This window comes from Homalodisca vitripennis, chromosome 4 (genome assembly GCF_021130785.1).
Source record: "Homalodisca vitripennis isolate AUS2020 chromosome 4, UT_GWSS_2.1, whole genome shotgun sequence".
Taxonomy (NCBI): Eukaryota; Metazoa; Arthropoda; class Insecta; order Hemiptera; family Cicadellidae; genus Homalodisca; species Homalodisca vitripennis.
In genome coordinates, this window is record NC_060210.1 from 53407068 (window position 1) to 53416814 (window position 9747).

The window sequence follows — 9747 nt, forward strand, 5'->3', positions numbered from 1 at the left end:
TTGTGTCAGGTTTTAAGACATATTGTGGCAGAATGATTAGCCAATGTATCGTGGCAAGAATGGTAAATTAGCCCCTTCGTGGTAACCTAAGGAAATGCGTTTATTCTCTTTATAAAATTTTGGGTAGCTGGTGTAGATTTCCTACACAAAATACATGATCACATACAATAAATACTTGATAATAATACTAGGAACAAAAACCGGTAACTGTTCGTGGGTTATTTGTGTTACAAGGTGTACCACGGACGGTAAAATTGAGTTTGAAACACAACTAAAAATTAAAGAAAATGTCTATTAATAAGAGAAGTATTACCAATACTACTGCGCTAAGTGTACAATGCGCTGTAAAACATCTATACATTACGATATGCAACTACGACACAGATATATCAGTAAATATTTTACAAGAACTGTTATCGCATCATGTTGGCACTGCCGCCAGGAACTACTATGAGGGAGGTTAGACTTTTCAATTCTAAACACTCTAGCGTATTTTATTTTGTTTGGATTGCATCTCTCTTTATTTCTTTTGACTTAGTTTTGAGTGATTTTTCATGCGGTTCTTTTGTAGCTATAGATATAACATTTTATCTAAACGAAGACACTGTGTTTCCTTTTGAAGGAACCTTTTCCTTAGAGCCACTAAACCGAACCGTACAGCCTTTTTATAAATCATCCAACTCGATTTTCACCAACGAACACGGAGGGACCCACATCGATGCTCCCTACCACTTTAACCCTCATGGACTGAGGCTGGGGGACATACCACTGGCAAATCTTCTCTTGGTTGACGGTAATTCTCTGCAACAATTATTAAAACATAGATGCTTGCTTATATACCTAACATTCAACAAATTCTCAGATATTGTATATGTATTGTATATTTAACAAGTATTACATTAAAAATAAAGCATGTATAAAGCTGAATAAAACTCCTATAGATCTAAGAATATACTAACGACGAGTATTTCTCTCTTATCCTATGTTTAGGTATTTAAGGGAGTGGGAAGGGTAAAAAAAATTTTTTTAGTTTTTCTATTTTTTTATGCAGTGTTGTAGAATGAAACTTCTTCTTTAAGTATCTGCTTTTAGAAATTAAATACGATAACTCTAAATATACTTTTTTTAATATAACACCATAGTATGTTTTATGTTTTTTTGCTTTATGGTAACGCCAGAGTAGGCCTCACTTTGTATAGTACTACTTACACAAAACAGTTGGTGTGTTTTGATTTTGTTATGTTGGTAGTACCAGCCAGTACTGTCTACTGCTAACATCTGTTGTTTTTCTGAATTGTTTGTTTCTATTACAACTGTTCTAGTCAACATAAACAAAATTAGTTTTTCTGAGTTTGTTTAGTTGTGAGTTCTATTCCTTGTGAGTTCAAGTCATTGTGTTGTGTTGTGTTTTTAACAATGCCTCGTTTAAATGTGTCTTATAAGAAGAAAAGTACTTTCAAAGGGAATAGGTACACAAAATTGCAATCAGTTGAGTTAGTGGAATCACATACACCGAGTGTTGCCTCGAAGCCTAGGCCTAGCTCTATCACTACTCCTGAAGGCCTCAGTACTTCACGAAGACCAAGTTCTTCTTCAAAAAAACTGAACTTCTCTGTTTATGACAGGTTTGAGCCCAAAGGTAATGGTAACTGTATTTTTAATGTAGACAAACTAAGTGGGGTTATAAAAGGTTTTGTGCGATGTAAACATTGCGGTGGCTATGACTGTGTCGAATTGGCTGTGTCACAGGAAGAACGACGTGGACTGTCTGTAAATGTTGACATTGCATGTTCAAAATGTTCCACTGGAGTTCGTTTCAGGAACTCAGACCTCTGTGAAAACAATAAATATGACATAAACCTACGATTTATTTATGGTATGAGAACTATTGGCCGGGGTCTTAGTGCAGGCAACATTCTTTGTTCACCTTTTGAAGTCCGGTTTGCGGCATTGTACTCTGCTAAGTAAGACCTTTAAGTTGATACCAAACTTGACCTACGCTGCTATTTAAGAATTTTGTCTTACTCCTTGTGGACCGTCCCCCAAAGAGATTATCTGGTCGGTAATTGGACAGATATGTGCGTTATTATCACCAGTAAGCACGTGTGAACTTTGGTATTTTTTTTATATTGTGGTTTAAAAATTAAAAAAGAGGTTCCAGACTTAATTGACAACCATATATATATATATATATATATATATATATATATATATATATATTGCATAAATGAAATATATAAATGTAGGCCTAAAGAAAATTCCATTTTATGTACACACTTAAAGATGATGAAGTCATCGACTGAGGATATTACGCTTTTATGATACTTCAAATTCATTACATCACAGAAACAATAACTATTTATGAGCTTTTTGTTACAAGAGCTGTTCAGTAAAAGAAAAATGCGTCATTTAGCTAATCAGAGATCATTAGTGTTTTATATTTCCATCGTCTAAATATTGAAGGCGAATTGCCACCATTGCTACAAATGGGTAAGTTAACTGCTTGCAAGCGCATAATAGTTCAGCTGCCCCTTACCCAAGGACTAATCGATGACGTTCGATTGCGATAACCCATACAGTGAGGCCTTTTGTTTAAGACGGTTCCTTTACTGTATCCTATAAAAGATAGAAGCTGTCTCTTGAAAAAACTACATCCGTTGCGAGTTCTTATATTATTGTCACATATGACAAAATAAGCGTTTGGAGATTTTATATAACTTATTTCTGTTTTATGTCTTCCAATAACTAAGCTCACATATAATGCAGTTTATAGATAAGTATCTAGAAATTTTTTGGCGAAATTGTTATATAACTATTTTTAATAATAATTTAGATATATGCTATAGAATAGAAGTTCTGCATTATGATTTGTGTTTTTGACGTGATTCTAGTTTTTGGTCAGACAATAACTTTCTACAGCTGACATTTCAAAAAGTGTTGTATTATCTGTAAAATACCGATTTTTATTGTATGTATGGAAAGTACAGAAGATATGAAAAATTTGGCATAACATATTTTAGTATTTTCAGAAAATATTCATGAGAAAACTTTGTAACATTATCATTTACATTTCATAGACGTTCATAAAAATACCTATCTGTAAACATTATCGACTATGTATATTATCCATTCGAAACAGATATAATGCGTTGACAACCATGACCTTAAAAGCGTATTGTAGAGTTGCAATCGAAAGAACCAGTTAAACGTTTTGGGTAATATTTTTATAGTGGCTACACTTTTTCTACACTTTTATTATTGAGACAACAATATTAAACCCAATTTGATGATAAATATCCAAGTGTATCATATGGCAAGATATTTCGTAAGATATTTTTGTATGCAGACTTTAAATTTTTCATTAAATTTATATGCTAGAATAATGAGTTATATGATGGGTCATCTTCGTGTCAACTTCAACTTTGTATGATTGTCTGTCTGCACATCTGCCCGCAGGACATCACAATCATGATAATATGATCAATATGATTTTAAATTTATTGGTGTAAAGTGACACTCAGTGTTTAATTTATTAATTGTTTAAAAAATCAATAGTTTTAGTTATTAACTTCCTTCATATTTCAGGAGTGATCATAGACCTGTCTAAAAAAACTGAGAACTGTCCTGAGTATGCAGTAACCGTCCGGGATATTCGGGAATGGGAGCGACTTCATGGGCCTCTCCCTGACCGTTGCGTGGTTATCTTCAACTTCGGCTGGGCGCAAAAATATACGAACAGCACTGTTTACAAGGGCCTCCTTAGCTCCGATGAAAGTGATGTTCATTTTCCTGGAATAGGTGGAGGTATTATTTCAAAATATTTGATCAATATATACCTGGAATTTAACATTATAATTTATGTTATCCTGAGAACTGCAAACTAATTTGCATTGATAAACAAATAACAACCTTATGTAGTAAGTAAAGACAAGATTTTAAATTGCTCAATATGGTTGTTGAAACCTAAACTCCACAAACCATATTAGCCAACAAGGCAATGGAGTTTAAGACAATTTTGTTTTAAGACTCCATTTACCCATTAAAAGAAAAGCGATAGAATTTTATAACAAACTGTAAAATGAATTCAAATATAGATTTCTATCATATATATATATATATATATATATATATATATATATATATATATATATATACAGGGTGAGTCAGAAATATGGTAAAATATTTTAAGACGTGATTTTAGAGCTAAAAAATAAGAAAAAAAATGTTATATAAAGGTAGGTCCGGAAACGCTCCATTACTGAGTAATGGCTGGCGAAAGATTTTGCTTTGTTTTCAGTTCACCTGGTGAAATTAAGTGATTCTGAAAGGTTTTGTTCTTACTTTTTAACTCAAATAAGATGGATGTATAAAGAAAATCACCTGAAAAATCAAATAAAACCACTCTAGAGGTTGTAGTGTGAACAGTTTTTGAGAAAAAGTATGAAATTTGCCAAAAAATCTAATAACAAACATACCTTTCTTAAATGTTTGAAGTCGAATAACATTGTTTAAATGACCAATAAACAAATTGTTTTCCTGATACAGATTATAGGGAATTTAATTCTGAAAACAACCATAATAAACAAAGTTAACTAAAATTTGTAAAAAAGTTATGATATTGACTCCTCACGTATCACACTACACAGCAAACTTTTGCTGTTTATAATAAGGAATGAGTATCTGATTGGTAAACAGCTGGTGAAAAATAAACATTTTTAATTCAAAATTATATTTTCTAATACAATAAACATCTGCAATCGCTTTTAGTCTCATCGGAAGATTAAAAAAGGATGCTCTAAATGACCTCCATTGTTCAAAATGCAAGCGTTCAGGCGTCTTCTCATCGAATTTCGGACACCGTTCAAAAACTCCAGGTGTCTGCTTAATGGTTTCTATTCCATTATAAATGTTTCATCGAAGTTCCTCAATGGTATCTATTAGGGAAGAGTAAACTAATGTTTTTAAATGTCCCCAAAGGTAAAAGTCCAATTTGAGTCTGGTGATCTAGCTGGCCATGAAACTGGTCCACCTCGGCCTATATCCATTGATTTGTGAAACTCTCATTTGTCCACGAACAGCCAGAGAGTAGTGCGCAGGTGCCCCGTCATGCATAAACCATATGTTTTGGCGCAAATGCAGAGGTACATCATCAAGCAGGTTAGGTAGCTCGTCTCTCTTAAAAAGTTCAAGTACACCACGCCATTAAGCCTGGGAGGAAGCACGAATACGACAAAATGATCTGCTAAGATTCCATCCCAAACATTTACTGAAAACTGATGTTGTAGGCGATTAGGTTTGATAGCATGAGGATTTCTGTCTGCCCAAATGTGGTTGTTATGGAAGTTAATGATAAGCTGTTCTTGTAAAGTAAGTGAGCCTCATTGGTAAACAAAAATTGTATTCAAAAAGTTTGGATCAGCACATTTTTAACAGAAGCCATCGACAAAAAACAACATGGGGAGCGTAGTCTTGTGGCAAAAGAGTTGCTGGAACATGGAGTTGCTTGGACATGCTGGAAGTGGTATGGGTGTAACTGGTACTCGTGTAGTATTCTCCGAATACTAGATTGGCTGACATTGAACTGTAGTGACAACTCTCTAGTGCTCTTTTCAGGATAATCAGAAATTTTATTAAGAACCAACTCTTCTAATTCAACAGTCCTACATGATCTGGCGATGCCTGCATTACTACTACGCTCCGAAGACTTCAAAGAACCTGTTTCAGATAGACGTTGATGAATAGTGGCAAAAATCTTGCGGTTTGACACCTGCGGTTAGGAAAGTTCTTTTGCTAGAAAGACGTCTTTGCTGAAGTACTATTGCAGCGTTTTCCAAACCATACATTGAAATGCATGTCTGCTAAATCAGAGTTTGAATACACATGAATATTACCTTCCATTTTCCAGGTGAACTGAAAACAAAGCAAAATCTTTCGCCAGTCATTACTCAGTAATGGAGCGTTTTCCGGACCTACCTTTATATAACATTTCTTTCTTATTTTTAGCTATAAAAATCACGTCTTAAAATATTTTACCATATTTATGACTCACCCTGTATTATATAATATATATATATATATATATATATATATATATATATATATATATATATATAAAAGCAATTTAGAAATTTGTTAATTATTAATTTCAAAATTGCTACAATTAACTGAAATCAAATCGTTAATTAATAGACTAACTAATTTAGTGCTCCAAAAATTTAGTACGGATATCATATTTTGGTGTTTGAAGTTAGCGTGCAATAGCTTGCTGACGTGATAATCTATAGTCTTGTTACGTCATTGAAAGTTGTGATCGTATTGCAGCAGCAGCAAAGTACCTGGTTGATTGTAAGAAGGCCATTGGAGTTGGAGTGGACACTCTCTCTATCGACGTGTCCAGCAATGTGATCGCTCATCAATATATCTTGGGGGGGAACCTGTTCGCCCTCGAGCAGCTGGCGCTCGACCGGACTGTTGGTGTGCCAGCTCGGGGATTCAAGCTCATCATCCTTCCCATGCGGATAGAACGTGGAACAGGAGGTCCCGCACACGTCGTCATCATGGTGGACCCCAGTAAATACCCGCTAGTAACTCCGCCAGGACTCTTCCGGACTACACTACCGGACACGGACTTCACTGTCCACATCGAGTGTACTAAGAGGAATTGAAACTTTCACAATTTCAATTTGACTGTTTAAACTTCGTTTCATCGAAATTATACCTTGTCATAACTTATTTTGAAGAATGTGCATCTTTGCACTAATGTTAAAAAAAAGTTTTTATTGTATTATCTGGTTTTATTGTATACTATTCCATGTTGCCTTGTAAGCGTACTAATCTTTATCTTGTTAATGAGAAAAACATTTAAGTATTTCTTCTTATACCCACACTTTGGTTTTTTTTTCAGAGTTGTCTATGAAGGAATACTTAAATTTTTTTATAGGCTTAAAATATTAATGCTTTATTTTAATGACTAGAAATAGGGACGTTTTGACTAGATTTTTGTATCACGTTCTTCAATGAAAATTGTAACAAGATATTCATTTTTAAAAAATACGACATTACTTTTAGATTAATTACTTATCTAGTAGACAGTATTACTTTAATGGTTTATTTACAGTACTTATACAAACATGGAAAAATTAAAATGTTCGAAGTACTTACATTAGTTTCGTTTCACACAAGCAAAGTTAGTCCATTTTAATTTTATCTTGTGTGATACTTCAAATTTTAAAGCAGTATTAAATCTCAGTATCTGATTAAATTCCATATGAGCCTTTCATTTCCTATTTGTTTAATGTTTGATATACTCGTATAACCCTGGAAGACTGGAAAGCGATATAGAAAATATTTAAATAGTTGGGCATGAAACAAAACTTGATAAGCCGTGAAAAATTCCAAATGATAATCTTTCATTGAGCAAACGGCAGTAAGAATTATAATAAAATAAGAATGTATATGTAGATCTCGTTCTATATTTTGAAATAGTTACTGTTCTTACCTCGGATAAAATAACGAATAGTTTTAAAGAGTACGAGTTAAAGTTCCTTACCAATGCTTTCCGTAAAATGTCTATTGTTCCTTGTATTTGTTTCAGTGTTTTCAGAGATTCTTCACTTTTTATTAGATGATCTATTTGAAAGTGGAACATTTAAAAGTACTCTAAACGGTAGGCTATTAAGATGAACTAAAATTATTCATTTATAAAAAAAAATCAAGAATAAATTATATCTCTGAATAATTGTATTTTACGGTATGTCTCTTTTGAAAGGTATGATTTAAATTCATCTGAATGACTTTTGTATTTTCTATATAATAAGTAATCTTTTTTTAGAAATTGTGTTTAATATCCTTTTCAAACTGCAACTTCATACTGTCGGAATGATAAAAATTATAAAACTGACTAAATTGAAATTAGATACACACAAATGATATAATTAGAAATCACAAGTTATTCCTTAATAAAATAGACAAAGAAAATATAGTTTCTGACAGGTTGTTTTCGTAAAACAACAAACACAACCACTATCATTATATTTAACTATAAATTTAATTTAACTCGCTGCAGCTTAAAATTGACCAGAAGGATCGCGTTTTCCATCGATCGCTCGCGGGTTAACCAATCATAATGTTAGATTATACAGATGATTATAATGCTTCGATTGGTTTATCGTGGCCATTAATCCACGCAGCATCCATCGATCAATGTAAACAGAATATATATATATATATATATATATATATATATATATATATATATATATATATATATATATATATACCATATATACTATAGTGTCTTAATTTTGCAATTTGTCACAAGAATATTTATTAATCTAGTACATTATTTTATATGACAGCGGCGACTAAGACCCGCACTATTAAAAATAATTTCATGCAAGATGGCAGCAATACTTTTGCCCACACACAGGTAAAAGGCACATCGGATCCCAATAGATAATGTGTCTAGAAATTACATGTGTTTCTACTGTGTTAAAAAAATAAGTAAAACAATGCGTTGTTATTTTTATTAGAGTTTTTTTAATGTACTCAAGATAGAGTCGTTAAGATTTATATTAAACTAGTGACTTAAGCTTGTTCATAGATTGATTAAGGAAAACAGGTATAGGTGTGATTTGGATGTCATGAATTGCCTTCTTGGTCAGTTCGTCTGCTAACAAATGTTAGAAACCTCCGTATTATGTAGTCTGTGAATCATATGATTTTCTTACATCATGATTGATTTGCAATATAGATGTTTAATAATCTGCCAAAGATCTCGACTTGCATTAGCATGGTAACCTGAATGCCTAAACTGTAACATCGTCCACCAGACATGTGCATTTTGTTCCTTGAGGGTTTCGCTGCTGATGACGCCATTTCGTAAAATTCTGTTTTCTGTTGTTTGCCAAGCATTTTGAACACTTGTATTTTTGTAGGCTAGGTGACTCAGGGTTTAAAAAGCATCATTTTACTAGCTCATGTCACCCATAACTACCATAGATAGGTTTCAGGTATTACTTTTGGGACTCTTTACTATATTTAGATCTTGTAATTTATATAGAGGTGTATACTTTTTCTTCTGTCTAGTAGTACAGCTAAACTACCTAGGTGTTCCTATGAAAGTATACATTTTTAGGGTTTAACTCTTATCTCATGGCTCCATGAATAATTCTCTCTGCTATTGCGTCATTGTGAGTTTTGGATATATCCTAAGACGTATTGGGGTATATGATGATATCTTCAACTTTGTGAAAGGTATTAATTACGTTATGTAACTCAAAAGGCGTTCCCATATTGTAATGGATTGTTTTACGCTTTTAACTCTACGCTTCTAACTCGTTTCTGTTTGCTTTTTGGTGTGCCCCTTACCATGCCGAACCATACCTTGATTTTATTTAAATCCATGCAATTTACATTCCTCGTCTGCCCCATACATTTTAGTTTTAATGTAAGGTATACATTATATTATTGTTTAGTTGGGTGCTGAGTTTAGTTGAATGAGTGCTGTTAAGTTAGATAGACTGGCAAAATTTGTCCCATTTAAACTGCCCTGCATCGACTAAATAGATTGCTATAAGTTCTTAAGGGCCTAAGGAATAAGTTTGGTTTGAGTGGGTTTATACGCTTTGTGTAACTGAATGAGCAGCTAGCACATTAAGGAGCTATAAATACAAATCCAAACATCAATCGGAATAGTTGCTGTAGATGTTGTTGGTATTCCCTTAACAAAGTAGAAACTATTCATCC

The 9747-nt window shown here is 33.1% G+C and overlaps 1 protein-coding gene across 1 annotated transcript; it reads left to right on the plus strand.

Annotated features, from left to right (window-relative positions):
• Positions 1-383: 383 nt before the first annotated feature.
• LOC124361438 (isatin hydrolase-like) lies at positions 384-6784 on the plus strand. Its single transcript, XM_046815487.1, has 3 exons — positions 384-793; positions 3586-3804; positions 6322-6784. Exons 1-3 carry the CDS (start codon positions 424-426, stop codon positions 6663-6665), a joined length of 933 nt encoding a protein of 310 aa, XP_046671443.1. The 5' UTR covers positions 384-423; the 3' UTR covers positions 6666-6784.
• The last annotated feature ends 2963 nt before the right edge of the window (positions 6785-9747 follow it).